Source organism: Mus musculus, chromosome 3 (assembly GCF_000001635.26).
Source record: "Mus musculus strain C57BL/6J chromosome 3, GRCm38.p6 C57BL/6J".
In the NCBI taxonomy this organism is placed as follows: Eukaryota; Metazoa; Chordata; class Mammalia; order Rodentia; family Muridae; genus Mus; species Mus musculus.
This window is the reverse complement of record NC_000069.6, coordinates 116,683,806-116,698,847: the sequence shown is the minus strand read 5'-3', so window position 1 is coordinate 116,698,847 and position 15,042 is coordinate 116,683,806. Positions and strand designations below refer to the sequence as shown.

At 40.7% G+C, this 15,042-nt stretch overlaps 1 protein-coding gene and 1 long non-coding RNA gene across 9 annotated transcripts in view; both read left to right on the top strand.

Annotated features, from left to right (window-relative positions):
- The window catches only part of Slc35a3 (solute carrier family 35 (UDP-N-acetylglucosamine (UDP-GlcNAc) transporter), member 3), a 43,240-nt gene that overhangs the window by 13,861 nt on the left and 14,337 nt on the right, over window positions 1-15,042 (top strand). For 5 of the 8 annotated variants that reach the window (XR_003954320.1, XR_001783689.2, NM_144902.4 and 2 more), the window contains exons 2-4: window positions 4,214-4,418; window positions 11,423-11,577; window positions 11,664-11,786. Coding sequence is in view for 6 of the 8 variants with exons in the window: in XM_006501425.4 (XP_006501488.1) it covers window positions 4,214-4,418; window positions 11,423-11,577; window positions 11,664-11,786 (483 nt within the window). In the remaining 2 variants the exon portion in view is untranslated. Of the gene's footprint in view, window positions 1-3,091; window positions 3,260-4,213; window positions 4,423-11,422; window positions 11,578-11,663; window positions 11,787-15,042 lie in introns of all 8 variants that reach the window. The other 3 variants (NM_001362374.1, XM_006501427.3, XM_030252600.1) reach the window with 3 other exon arrangements.
- Window positions 5,468-8,460, top strand: Gm40126. The gene is made up of 2 exons (XR_867572.2): window positions 5,468-6,205; window positions 6,332-8,460. It is a non-coding gene; the product is annotated as a predicted gene, 40126 (long non-coding RNA).

Sequence of the window (15,042 nt, the reverse complement as noted above, 5' to 3'; positions counted from 1 at the left end):
ACTGCATGATATAATTACTATCAGAATATTGTAATCACCAATAGAATTCTTTATTATGCCTTTGTAGTCAGCTCTCAATCCTAACTCTTCACGGCAGTCGGTCTTAAGTTTGTATCTATCAATGCAGATTAGTTTTGCTTTTTATTTTTGAGAATTTTATGTAAACAGAATTATATAGCATATACTGTTTTCAAAAATTATGTTTCAGTGTGTTATGATATAATTTATTTTGTGTATGTGTTCATACATGTTTGTATGTATATTTGTGGGTACATATGTGCTATGGTATACATGTGGAGATCAGAGAACTTCAGGATTTAATTCTCTCTTTCCATGTGAAAGCAAGATCTCTCTTATTTCTTCTGCCATCCTGATTACTTCAGCCTAGCTAACCAGTGAGCTTCTGGGTGATGCTCTTGTCTTTGCCTCCCATCTGGCCATGGGATTTACAGATGTGAGTCAGTGGATACCATGATTCCCAGGATTAAACTTGGATCATCAGTCTTACCCAGATAGCACTTGTATTTTCTGAGCCTTCCCTCTGGCCCATAGGTGATATTTTTACTTTACTTTATTTTAAATGATTTATTTATTTATTTATTTATTTATTTATTTATTTATTTATTTATTATGTACAGTGGTCTGCCTGCATGTATGCCTGCAGGCCAGAAGAGGGCATCCAATCATATTACAGATGGCTGTGAGCCACTATGTAGTTGCTTGGAATTGAACTCATGAACTTTGGAAGAGCAGCTAGTGCTCTTGACCTCTGAGCCATTTCTCCTGCCCTATAGCTGATATTAAAAAAAAAAAAAAGATTTTGACTTATTTTTGTGCATGTGCATGCGTGTGTGTGTGTGTGTGTGTGTGTGTGTGTGTGTGCGCGCGCGCGCGCGCATGTGTGTGCTTGTGTTTATACATGTGTGTACATGAGTGAATGTAGGTTCCTACAGGCTCCAGAAGAGGGTATCAGTTTCCCTGGAGCTGGAGTTACAGGTGGTTATAAGCTGCCTAAAATGTTGTAGGAACTGAATTCAAGTCTTCTACAAGAATGGTTTGCACTCAGCCGCTGTGCCATCTCTCAGTGTAGTGGCACTGGGGAGTATGACCTTTGGTTGGGTAATAATTAGATTATGAGAATGGAGCCCTTGTACACAAGATGAAGGCTCCAGAGAACTATTGATGTTATACCATGTGAGGGTCTAATGTCAAGACAGTCATTCTAGAAGATAAACCTTACCAGAACCTGACAGTGCTTCCATAGTTATCTAGAACTTCCAGTCTCTAGAACTGTGGGAAATAAATTCCTGTTATTTATAAACTACTCAGGAACAGGTACTGATAGCTGTCTGAACAAAATAGGATATATGGATCCAATTCTGGACTGTATTCCATTGGTCTATACCTCTGTGCTTATGATGGTTGTCTTCTTAACTTTCTAGTGAGTCTGGAAGCTCAGTAGCCCAGTATTTTATTTTATTTATTTATTTTTAAAGATTTATTTATTATTATATCTAAGTACACTGTAGCTGTCTTCAGAAGAGGGCATCAGATCACATTACAGATGGTTGTGAGCCACCATATGGTTGCTGGGATTTGAACTCAGGACCTTTGGAAGAGCAGTCAGTGCTCTTAACCGCTGAGCCATCTCTCCAGCCCCCCAGTATTTTATTTTATTTTATTTGTATTTAATTCCTTTAACTTGCTCTTTCCAAATCTCTCTCTCTCTCCTCTCTCTCTCTCCCTTTCTCTCTCTCTCCTCTTTTTCTCTCTCTCTTCTCTCTCTCTCTCTCTCCTCTCTTTCTCTCTCCTCTCTCTTCCCTCTCTTCTCTCTTCTCTCTCTTCTGTGTGTGTGTGTGTGTGTGTGTGTGTGTGTATGTGTGTGTTTTAAGACCAGGTTTCTCTTTATAGCTCTCCCCTACCAGGCTGGTCTCAAACCCAGAGATCTGCCTGCCTCCTGAGCACTGGGATTAAATGTGCCGCCACCACCTGGTTTTTCCAAATGGTTTTCGTTGACTAGGTACTTCATGTTTGCATGTGAGTCTTAAAATCACCTTGACGGCATATGACTTGTGGCTTAAGTTACTCCAAAGGCTGAGGCAGGAGGACCACTTGAGCCCAAGAATTTTAAAACCTTGACAAAAAAGGGAGCTTGAAACAAAGCAACTCAAAAAAGTATTACCGAAAAAGAAAAAAGAAGCCATTCTTTTAGTTTCTATTAAAGAAGGTGTCTTAGTCACTGTGCTACTGCTGTGAGGAGACACCACGACCAACGGTTACAAGAGAAAGCACTTATTGGGGGCTTGCTTACTGTTTCAGAAGTTTAGTGCATTATCCTCATACAGGTGGCATGTATGCATACAGCCAGGCATGGTGCTGAGAGCTGCATTCTGATCTCCAGGCAGAAAGAAAGAGAGTGACACTTGGCCTGCTTGGCCTTTTGAAGCCTCAAACAAAGCCCACCCCCAACGACTTTCTCTAACAAGGCTATACCTGCTCACACGTCTCAGACAGTGCTACTCTCTGATAACTAGCTACTCAAGTATCTGAGCTTATGTGGCCATTCTTATTTAGTCCCCCGCAGATGGCTGTAGGGATGTTTTCAGGGATTGTATTGTATTTTTAAATCAACCTGAGGCACTAAAGGTATATGATCTTGGATGGGAACTAGGGTAAGGACCATGCTTAAGCACGCTTATGATCTCTGTGGACTGTCTGCATGTCTGCTATAGTTAGCTGAAACCTTCTAGTTCTTCAGGGTTTTTGTTTCTCATTCTATCATATTTTTTTCAAAAGTAAGTTACGTATTTTCTGTTATGATTGGATTTGCCTACTATTTTTCTTTCATTCTGATAATTTTTTATGTGCTTTGAAGCTACCGTAATAATATACATATATTACATTTATAATGACTATAGGTTCTTGATGTATTGATCCTTTTATTACTATGAAATATCTTTCAAATCTAGAAGGAATGTAAGGTTTTGGCCTGACATTAATATAAACCCTACAATTTTTTCAGTTTCCTCATGGTATCTTTATCTTTCCTGCTCATCTCTCTTTCTTACTCTCCCTTCTCCTTCCCTTCAAGGAATCTCTTCCTTCTTCCTTTTTTGTGAGGCGAGGTTTCACTCAGTAAGTTGACCAGGCTTAAATGATCTTCCTGAATCAGTCTCTCAAACAGCTGGGGCTTTAGGTGTCAAACTATTAACATGGCCAGTCCATTCCCTTTTCAACGTATTTCTGCTTTACATTTAAGGTGAGTCTATTGGGCTGGGCTGTTGGCTAGAGATAGACAGCAAGCTTAGTACGTGTGAGGGGATGGGCTCACTCCCTGGCATCACCGAGTCATAATAATAATAGTAGTGATAGAAGTCTCTTGGAACAATGTTGAAATATTTTAATGAAGGACTTTGTGGTTGCTGTTATTAGGGAAGTTTAATAATTTTATGTTGCTGTATTTTTATGGTAATTCTTGTAACACCAATATCTGTTTTTTTTTATTATCTGTTGATTGTTATTCAATTAAGATTTGTCTTTTTTGTGGCTATACTCATTTTGAGTTGTGTCGAACATTTGTGTATTATGAAACTCTGGTTCCTACCTAAGTCTGTTATTCCTAGCCACTTGTGGAGGAGCAGGCATTCTGTTTGCTGATAGTAAGCTTGTATATGACAGGGATGACCAACAGGGCTGTACCCCAAAGTCCCTGTCTGCAGGTTCTGTTGTGGGGGGCAGGAGCCACCACCTCTACTCTCATTAGCTCAGGTGCTGAGAGTTAACAAGGCTTTCCCCACAGTTTACACAGTATATGGCCGGAATGGTAACAGGTTTTAGGTCAGCTTTCTTTAGTTGTTTGACGAGCGAACCTGAGTTTTCCTCGGCTGTTTTGTTGTTCTACTCTGGTGGCAGTTCCAGATTATATGGTGCTGTAGCACTTGACTATAGAATACAGAGGTCAGCAAGAATATCCAAGATTTCAGGGCTGACCCATCCCTCAGACCTAAATCAGTGTTTCTCTGTTTTCTTCAGCCCGAGTTTTCTGGAAGATGCCTCTGTCTTTGGCTTGTTTTGCGGTTGTTGACTCTTTTTTTGTTGTCCTTGTTGCAGCTAGGAGGAAGCTTGTCTTGTTTGGAACCTCTGTCTCTTGTTGGATATTAGTTTCTGTAATTTTAAAATTTGATTAACTTGCCCTGTTTGTTTTGTTTTTCAGACAAATGAAGAGAAAACAATGTCTGCCAACCTAAAATATCTTTCCTTGGGAATTTTGGTGTTTCAGACTACCAGTCTGGTTCTAACGATGCGGTATTCTAGGACTTTAAAAGAGGAGGGGCCTCGTTATCTGTCTTCTACAGCAGTGGTTGTGGCTGAATTTTTGAAGATAATGGCCTGCATCTTTTTAGTCTACAAAGACAGTAGTAGGTATCTAGGGTGATTTTTTTCCCTTTTAATTTGTGTGATTGGTTTAATTTATATATATGGGAATATAATTGTAACTATACATTTGATCATTTGTATTATTTAATTTCCCTAGACCTAACATTCCAGTATTTTTGAAAGAATTATTAAGTCAGGGCTCAAGGGGATGGCCCGATTGGCAAAATACTTACTATACAAGTGTGAAGACTTGAGTTTGGATCTTCAGCACCCACAAAAGTGGCTGCATATGGTAGTGTGAGTTTGTCATTTCAGCATTGTGAGGTGGAAATAGGAGGACCTCAGGAGCTACCTGACAAGTTTGAGGTTTAGTGAGAGACCTTGTCTAAAATAAGGTAAGGAGCCACTTAGAAAGACAGCCATCATCAACTCATATGCACACATACACATGCACACTCAGACGCACACATGCACGATTGTGTTAGTACCAATTTTGGCTTGTACTAAAACTACAGACTGTAACACAATCCATGCCTAGTTACTGCTATGAGTATGAATCCTAGTTGCACTTACAGTTCATTAATTTGAGAAGAGCTGGATTCTCTAGTGCTTTGTTTGACTTTTAAAGTAAAGTAATTCTTTACTAAAGACTTTGCTGGTTACATTGACTAATCCAACAGTGAGTCACTCATTTGGTACAGTTTAAAGATGTTCATTGAGATATAAATTATGAACTGCATAGCTGTTGTTCTGTGGTTCCAGAGATTGAACCTTGGTGTCTTAGTCAGGGGTTCTATTCCTGCATAAACATCATGACCAAGAAGCAAGTTGGGGAGGAAATGGTTTATTCGGCTTACACTTCCACACTGCTGTTCATCACCAAAGGAAGTCAGGACTGGAACTCAAGCAGGGCAAGGAGCAAGAGCTGATGCAGAGGCCATGGAGAGATGTTCCTTACTGGCTTGCTCAGGCTGCTCTCTTATAGAACCAAGACTACCAGCCCAGAGATGGCACCATCCACAGGGGGACCTCCCCCCTTGATCACTAATTGAGAAAATGCCTTACAGCTAGATCTCATGGAGGCATTCCCTCAACTGAAGCTCCTTTCTCTGTGATAACTCCAGCTGTGTCAAGATGACACAAAACTAGCCAGTGCACTTGGGCTTTGCATACCCTAAGCATATGCACTTGTTCTACCATGAGTATATTCCAGCCTCACCTTGGCCTTTTGCAGGCAGAGTTTTAGAGTATTCAATTTTTAAGTTGTGATAATGTGTGTGCAAGTGTGTGTGTGTGTGTACGTGTGTACATGAGGTTTTGTTATTGTAACTGCATTTTTACATTTACAATATTGTACACCTATCACTGTTCCCAAAGCTTTCTCAATACAACTGAGCAGAAATTCTCTATGACTATTAAGTGGTAACTCCTCACTCACCTTTCCTCCAGTTCTGGGTGACCTCTGACTTAGATTCTGCTTCTGGATTTACCTATTCTAGGTATTTAATATAAGGTGGATTCTATAATGCCTATTCTCTTATGTCTGGATTTACCTATTCTAGGTATTTAATATAAGGTGGATTCTATAATGCCTATTCTCTTATGTCTGGATTTACCTATTCTAGGTATTTAATATAAGGTGGATTCTATAATGCCTATTCTCTTATGTCTGGATTTACCTATTCTAGGTATTTAATATAAGGTGGATTCTATAATGCCTATTCTCTTATGTCTGGATTTACCTATTCTAGGTATTTAATATAAGGTGGATTCTATAATGCCTATTCTCTTATGTCTGGATTTACCTATTCTAGGTATTTAATATAAGGTGGATTCTATAATGCCTATCCTCTTATGTCTGGATTTACCTATTCTAGGTATTTAATATAAGATGGATTCTATAATGCCTATTCTCTTATGTCTGGATTTACCTATTCTAGGTATTTAATATAAGGTGGATTTTATAATGCCTATCCTCTTATGTCTGGCTTAGCTCACTAGCATAATATTTTCAAACCTCATGTGTTAGATTTTTGGTTTTTACATACTTTATAGTATACAATGTACACTTTTATCTTAATCATGTGTTGATAGCCACTGGTTATTTCTACCTTTTGGCTACCGTGAACCCTGTTGGAAGAAACAGTGGCTACTGCTGCAGTAGCTGTACAGGTATATTTGGGTGGGGGCTATGCGTTTATATCCCCTTCCCACCACCAAAGCAGAATTGCTGGGTCATTGTCATCTGATTGTTCTTCATATACATCTTTTTAAAAGAAATGCATTGCATATATGTATGTGGTGGGTGTGCACGTGCCATGGCATGTGAGTGTAGGTCAAAGGACAACTTGTGGGAATCTGTTCTGTTCTTGCTCCATGTGAGTCCCAGAGATTAAATTCGGGTCATCAGGTTTGGTGGCAAGTGCTATTATCCAGTGAAGTCATTTTGCAAGTCCTCTTTGTTTACTTTTTAAGGAATTATCAAACTTTTCCACTATTCTGTTTTGCTTTATTAATTTTTCATTGCATTTTATTTATTGTGAGAGGGAGGTATGAGTATGTGCCATTGTGCAAGTGTGGAGGTCAGAGGACTGACTACATGTAGGAATCAGTTCTCTTTTCTACCATATAGATCCTGGAGCTTGAACTGATTGTCAGGCCTGGCAGCTAGGACCTTTACCACACCTACTGGATCATCTTGCCAACCTCCATTTTATATTTTTACTAGCACTATATGAAGTTTCTATTTTCTCACCATGTTTTTCTTCCTGACTATCATATTTTCTGTTAGTGTGTGTGTTCAAATCTACAGCCTCATATATATCAGACAAATGGCTATACCCTGAGTTGTGACCCAGACCCTACCCACCCTTTGTTATAGCCTTTCTGGGTATGAAGAGGTACTTCATTGTGATTTTGACTTGCATGCCTCTATCATTAATAGTGATGAGCATTTGATATGACTTGACTAGTACTTTTTTTATGTGACAATCAGGAAAGAGGGTGGATACAGTTTTAAGAATAATTTGTAGGTTTTAGATTAAATTGTTGTTTATATAGGTATGGCAGTAAAAGATACAGGGAAGATATATTTGGGGATAAATCAAATGACTTCCTTTTGATTCATGTTAAGTTAGAAATACCTATAAAGTACTTAAAGCCAAGGGTAAGACCAGGTTCTATATACACTAGAGGAAAAGGAGACTGAAAAATATGCTAGCTTATTCCCAGCACTCAGAGGCTTCATTCAGAATGTGTCACCATTGGACGAAGACTACAAATGAGCTGCCAGCAGGACAGGAAGTCATGACAATGACAGGAAAGCGGAGAGGTTACTTTTTGTTGCTAAGGTCTAGGTATTACAAGTACCTACTGCATTTAACACTGGAGCTAGGAAGCCTTTAACAAGAATAGTTGCATTATGGCTAAATGTGGTGAAACCCGCTTTCAGTGAGCTTAAGCATGACTAGCTGTCTGTACACGGCATACCAAAGTAAATTCCAGGGCTGGGAAAGTTGTTTAGTTGGTACTTGATAGCTAAGTTGCAGGGGTTGAAGAGATGGCTCAGGGGTTAAGAGCACTGATTATTCTTACAGAGGTCCTGGGTTAAGTTCCCAGCACCCACATGGCAGCTTACAACTGCCTATAACTCCACTTCCAGAGGATTTGATGCTGTATTCTGGCCTCCATGGGTACAGGCACATAGTTCAGAGATAAACATGCAGCAAAACACTCCTACACGTGAAGTAAAATAAAAAGCATTGTGTAAAGCTGGGCCTGGTGGAACACATCTGCAATTCTAGCACTTAGGAGTTGATGCAGCAAGGCCAGAAGTTCAAGGTTACTCTTGACTACATAACAACTTTGAAGGAAGCTGTTCTGGGCTACTTGAGATCCTGACACAAAAGCACATACCAATTTCATATGGCAGAAATGATGAATTTCAATCCAAGCCAGGCTGAGCATTGTGGCAGGCACAGGCCTGTAGCTCTGTACTGGGAGTGTGGGGAGAAGTATGATGAGCTTGAGGAAGGAGTCTCTGATCTACATCATAAGACTCCATTCGGGGGAAGGGGAAGAAAAGCAAAGAAAGTAAAGGAGGCAGACACCGGTGGCTCATACATATCATCCTAGTACTTTGGAGACTGAAGTAAGAAAAGTGTATGTCTGTCCATGGCCAACCTAGGCTATGTTTTGATCTCCAGATCAGCATAGGTTACATAATAAGGCCTGCTTCAACAAACCAAACCCAACTGAAAATCAGTGTGGCCTTGGTACTGTGAATGATCGCAAAGAACTATAAAAGCAAACTAAGCCATAAGTGGAGTGTGCTTTAGGGGAGTAGGAATCCTTTTTGGGAGGCACATCTTGAACTGAAAAAAAAAAAAAATGAAGAAACAAGCTATACACATAACCAGCAACAAGTACCTAGAATTACAGAGAACTACAGCACAGTAAGAAAGAGACAGCCAGCCGGGCTTGGTGGTGCACGCCTTTGATCCCAGCACTCGGGAGGCAGGGGCAGGGGCAGGGGCAGGGGCAGGGGCAGGGGCAGGGGCAGGGGCAGGGGCAGGTGGATTTCTGAGTTCCAGGCCAGCCTGGTCTACAAAGTGAGTTCCAGGACAGCCAGGGCTATGCAGAGAAACCCTGTCTCAGAAAAAAACCAAAACCAAAACCAACCAACCAACCAAACAAAAACAAGAAAGAGACAACAAGACATTAGGAAAAATATAGATGGGTAATTCTCAGAGGGAGAAACCTAGCAGGCTGGTCTGGGGTGTATAGCTTAGTGGCGGTGGGGGTGGGGGTAGGATATAACTTTTAACAAGCTAGCATATTTACATACAGAGAACCCCCAAGCTGCTGTAGAAGTTTTAGATCTGGACTCATGCTACATGAGACAAGTTGAGCTAGAAGTTCAGTTATCTGTTGTTATAGCAACACATTCTCTAGCTACTTTGCCTTTTTTTTTTTTTTTTTTTTTTTTGGTTTTTCGAGACAGGGTTTCTCTGTGTAGTCCTGGCTGTCCTGGAACTCACTTTGTAGACCAGGCTGGCCTCGAACTCAGGAATCTCTCTGCCTCTCCCTCTGCCTCCCGAGTGCTGGGATTAAAGGCGTGCGCCACCACGCCCGGCTTACTTTGCCGTTTTTTAATGATTAATATGTTGACAATTGGCATGAGAGGCTGAAGAATGAATAAAATACAGAGTTTTATAAAGTTACTGCAGGGGCTGGCTCTTCCGAAGGTCACAAGTTCAAATCCCAGCAACCACATGGTGGCTCACAACCATCCGTAACGAAATCTGATGCTCTCTTCTGGAGTGTCTGAGGACAGCTACAGTGTACTTACATATGAAGAATACTTTTTTGATTGATTAATAATTTGAGGAACACTGGTTAGATTTCAGGAAATCAGGTAGAAGAGAGGGAGGAAGGATTCTGGGAGCCAGAGGGATCAAGGACACTACAGAAACCCCACAGAATCAAGTAACCTGGACTCAGAGATGCTCACAGAGACAATATCAATAGTCAGGGAGCCTACATGGTTCTGACCTAGGCCCCTTGCATCTTAGTCATCTTGTGGGACTTCTAACAGGGTGTGGGGGCGGGGCTGACTTTTGAGTCTTTTGTCTGCTTTTGGGACCTTTTTCCTCTTACTGGATTGCCTCATTCAGACTTAATATGAGGGGAGGTGTCTAGTCTTATTGTAGCTTGCTATGCTATGTTTGGTTGATTTCCATGGGAGGCCCGTCCTTTTCTGAAACAGGAGGAGTGGAATGAGAAGTGGGTAGAAAGGGTTGTTCAGAGGGGAGGAAGGAGAGGAAACTGCAGCTGAGATATAGTATGTGAAAGAAGATTAAATTTAACAATTAAAAAATAAATTGAGTTTTTAGTTGTCACAAATGCATTTTTATGTGTATGTGTACTTACACAGTCAATCTTTTCTTTCCTGTATTTTTAATGTGTATATGTATACACACACACACACACACATATATATATACACACACACACATACATACATACATACATACATACATATGAATTTTTTTTTGCCTGCACGTATCTCTGGATGTACGGATGTGCTTGCAGAGGTCATTGGATCCCCTGGTACTGGAGTAACAGCTGATTGTGATCCACCACATAGGTTCTGGAAATAGAAACCTGGCCCCCTGTGAGAGTGGCCAGTGCTCTTAACTACTTGGCTATCTCTCCAGCCCCTATAGAGTCAATCTTGGTCTTTTCTAGCATAACTGAGTATAAGGATAAAGATGTCAATATGCTACTCCATAATAGTAAACATTTGAACAGTTTGCATCAAAAGCATACTTTGTACTCAAGTATCCCAGTGTAGCTCATTTTCCTGTTTTTAAAGATGTATTTTAGCTGTGTGTGGTAGTGCAGGTTTCTCATCCCAGCACTTGGGAGGCAGAGATAGGTGGATGCATGAGTTTGAGACCAGCCTGGTCTACAGAGTGAGTTTCAGGGCAACCAGGGCTATGCTGAGAAAACATGTCTTCCCCAAAAAAGGAGGGGATTTATTTTAAAATTGTAGTGTGGGGGCTGGCGAGATGGCGCAGTGGTTAAGAGCACCAACTGCTCTTCCGAAGGTCTCGAGTTCAAATCCCAGCAACCACATAGTGGCTCACAACCATCCGTAACAAAATCTGATGCCCTCTTCTGGAGTATCTGAGGACAGCTACAGTGAACTTACATATAATAAATAAATCTTAAAAAAAAATTGTAGTGTGTGTGTGTGTATTTGCCTTTGTCTTTGTACCTAAGCACGTGTGCTCACAGAGTTCAGATGTGTGGGATCTACATGAAGCTAGAGTTACAGGCAGTTTTGAGCCACCCACTGTGGATACTGGGAATCGAATTCTGATTTTTTACAAGGGCAATGCTGTCTCTTAGTTGCTGAGCCATCTCTCCTGCCCCCATTTTTTTGTTTTTAAAGTGAGAAAACTGAGGCCTATGAAGACAGAGCTTATGATTTCTGCAGCGATACTTTAATAACTGATTTTCCCCATCGTGTTTGTTTTAGAGTGTAGTGTGAGAGCACTGAATAGAGTACTGCATGATGAAATTCTTAATAAGCCCATGGAAACCCTGAAGCTCGCTATCCCGTCAGGGATATATACTCTTCAGAACAACTTACTCTATGTGGCACTGTCAAACCTAGATGCAGCCACTTACCAGGTACCTAGATACAATTCTAATGATTCTCTTAAAAACAAATAAACAAAAACCCAAACACTAATAATATTTCTGTTTTCTTTTTTTAGGTTACATATCAGTTGAAAATACTTACAACAGCATTATTTTCTGTGTCTATGCTTGGTAAAAAATTAGGTGTGTACCAGTGGCTCTCCCTAGTAATTCTGATGGCAGGAGTTGCTTTTGTACAGGTAACTATTCAAGATAAGTATGCCTTTCATTTCTGTCACGGTTTGAAAACCTGATAGATTTCACATAGAGAGTATGGTCCCATTACCTGCTCAAGCAAGTAAGTGCTGACATATGTTTTATGGCTCTGTGTAAGCAAATACTGCATTGAGAGTATGTGCTATGATGTAAGTAAATAAACACATGGATGAGTTTCTCATAGTAAAGAACTGAGCAGTAGGCCCTGGCATAGCTTATGGGCAGAGGAGTTGCTTTGGTTCTCAGGACCACACACACACTCGTGCACACAAATGAACACACACACAAACTGTTGTGTTTGTAGCCCCAGCTGGCCTGGAGCTTCCTCTGCAGATAGGTGTGTCCTCAAACTCTGACACTCTCCTGCCTCTGCCTTCTGAGTGCTGAGATTACAGTCATAAGCCACCATGTCTGCGTTTTCTTTCTTTCTTTTCTTTCTATTTTTAATTTATTCATATGTGTCTGTGTGGGTCTATGCATATATGTGTAGAGACCAGAAGAGGGTACTAGGTGTCCTATGTCACTCTGTCAATTACTCTGAGGCAGGGCTCTCCTTGAACCGGATGCACAGGCTGTCACATGGGTTTTCTACCAGTGTGGTTCTCAGTACGGCACAGCACCCTGTCTAAGCGGATGGAGGAACTCGCTCTACAGCCATTTTATTCACGTATTAATAATTAATTGTTTTCTTTCAAAGTCTTTTGTTATTGTTGTTGTTGTTGGCCTAGAGGGAGGTTTTATTTTATTCATTTAAAGGGTATTTTATTGTCTTTCATTTTTTAACATTTGCTTTATGACCTAAAATACAATCTATTTTGGAGAAAATTCCATAATATCTAGGAATCTATACTCCTTACCTTAATGGGTTTTTTTCTTTTCTTTTTTTTTTTTTTTTGCGACAGGGTTTCTCTGTGTAGCCCTGGCTGTCTGGGAACTCACTTTGTAGACCAGGCTGACCTTGAACTCAGAAATCCGCCTGCCCCTGCCTCCTAAATGCTGGCATGTGCCACCACGCCTGGCTACCTTGATGTTCTTAATGAATGGCTGTGCTGTCTTTCCAGGGCTACATTTAGGGTTTTTTTGTGTTTTGGCTTTTTGGTTTTTGGTTTTTTGGCATTTCTCTGTGTAGCCCTGGCTGTCCTAGAACTCACTCTGTAGATCAGGCTGGCCTCGAACTCAGAAATCCACCTGCCTTTGCCTCCCGAGTGCTGGGATTAAAGGCGCGAGCCACCACTTTCTGGCTACATTTTGTTTTTGTTTGTTTGTTTGTTTGTTTGTTTGTTTTGTTTTTTCAGAGAATATCTCACCATGTAGCCTTGAGTGCACCATCTTCTGCTTTAGCCCAGAATTGTAGGTTTGAACCAGTACTTTTAGCAAGAGAGAGAGAGAGAAGGAAGGGACAATCTAACAAAATCAGACATAGCACAGTGAAACTTGGCCTTAAGAAAGAGCAAAACCAACCAACCAACCAACCAACAAAACAGCACTAAAAATAAATAAGCTTAAGTTTAATGTGAACCGTGGAACCTGTGAGCTAATTAGTGTCCCTGTGGTCCCCTTCCATCTCCCATCTTTATTGATTGTGTATTTTTGAACTCAAGAGCTTTCTAATGATTCCTTATTCTTCACGGAGTCATTGTCTCCTACCTTTGCATTCCTTTTTCATTTTGCATGTGTTTCTGTGTGTGTGTGTGTGTGTGTGTGTGTGTGTGTGTGCTTGGTAGCCACATAAGATAGTGGCTACACTATTTGCGGAGCCATAGAATGTTCCCCTCCTCACAGAAAGCATATTTAGTACTTATGTAGTAGAGGACCAGGAGAGAAAGGGGACAGTTTCAAGAGTCAAGGAATTTGTCATCAGTATCATGTTGCTGCAGTGAAGGCAAATTGAATAGGAAGTGAACCCTTTTCATTGTAAAAGGTGTTTAAGCTTGTATGGTAGCACACACCTATAATCCCCTCAATTGGAAGGCTGAGGCAAGAAAATTGCTGTGAGCTAAAGCTAGCCTGGACTATGTAATATACCCCCCATACCAAAAAACTAACATTAAACAAAGTCTCTGGTAACTATAAAAAGTGTGATTTCAACACTCCTGAAGATAAAGAGAGATAAATTTAATTTTCCCCAAAATAGATTGCAGTTTAGATCATAAAACAAATGTTAAGAACTGAAAGACAAAGGATTAAAATACAAAAACAAAAAAAACAACTTTAAGTAAATAAAAAATAAATAAATAAATCCCCCCTAGGCCAAAACCACAAAGAACAAAAAACAAAACTAATATGTAAGTAAAATAGCTGAGGAATATGTCAGCTACTTCTATTTAGAAACATAATTTATATGAAAGTGCAAAAGACCCTGATAGCCAAGTCAGTCCTGAGCAAAAATAGCAGTGCTAGCCATGCCTGGTGACTCACACTTATAATCCTAGCAATGAAAACACTGAGGCAGGAGAATTGCCATGATTTTGAGGCCATCTTGGGCTACCCAGTGAATTCTAGGCTACTGTAGGCTACAGTGTGATGTCCTGCCTCTGCCCCATTCACAGAGCAGATTTGGAGGTATCACAGTACCTATTTTCAAATTATGCTTTAGAGCTGTGATAATAGAAACAGCATGGTACGGTACAAAAACAGACATGTAAGCCGGGCGTGGTGGCGCACGCCTTTAATCCCAGCACTCGGGAGGCAGAGGCAGGCGGATTTCTGAGTTCGAGGCCAGCCTGGTCTACAATGTGAGTGCCAGGACAGCCAGGACTACACAGAGAAACTCTGTCTCGGAAAAAAAAAAAAAAAAAAAAACAAAAAAAAAAACATGTAGGCCTTTGGATGAGAAGGTCTCAGAAATAAACCACCTGATTATCGACAAAGGTGATTAATCCATAAGTCTTAGGATTTCTATTGCTGCAATGAAATACCATGACCAAAAAAAAAGCAAGTTGGGGAGGAAAGGGTTTATTTGGCTTATACTTCATCATCAAAGGCAGAAACACAAAACAGGCCTGGAATCTGAAGGCAGGAGCTGATGCAAAAGCCACGGAGGGGTGCTGCTCACTGGCTTGCTTTACCCGGTTTGCTCAGCTGCCATTCTTATAGAACCCAGGACCAACAGCATAAAGATGGCACCACCTACAATGGGCTGGGCCCTCCCCCACTGATCACTAGCTGAGAAAATATCATACAGCTCATCTCATGGAGTCATTTCCTTACCTAAGGCTCCTTCCTCTCTAATGATGCTGG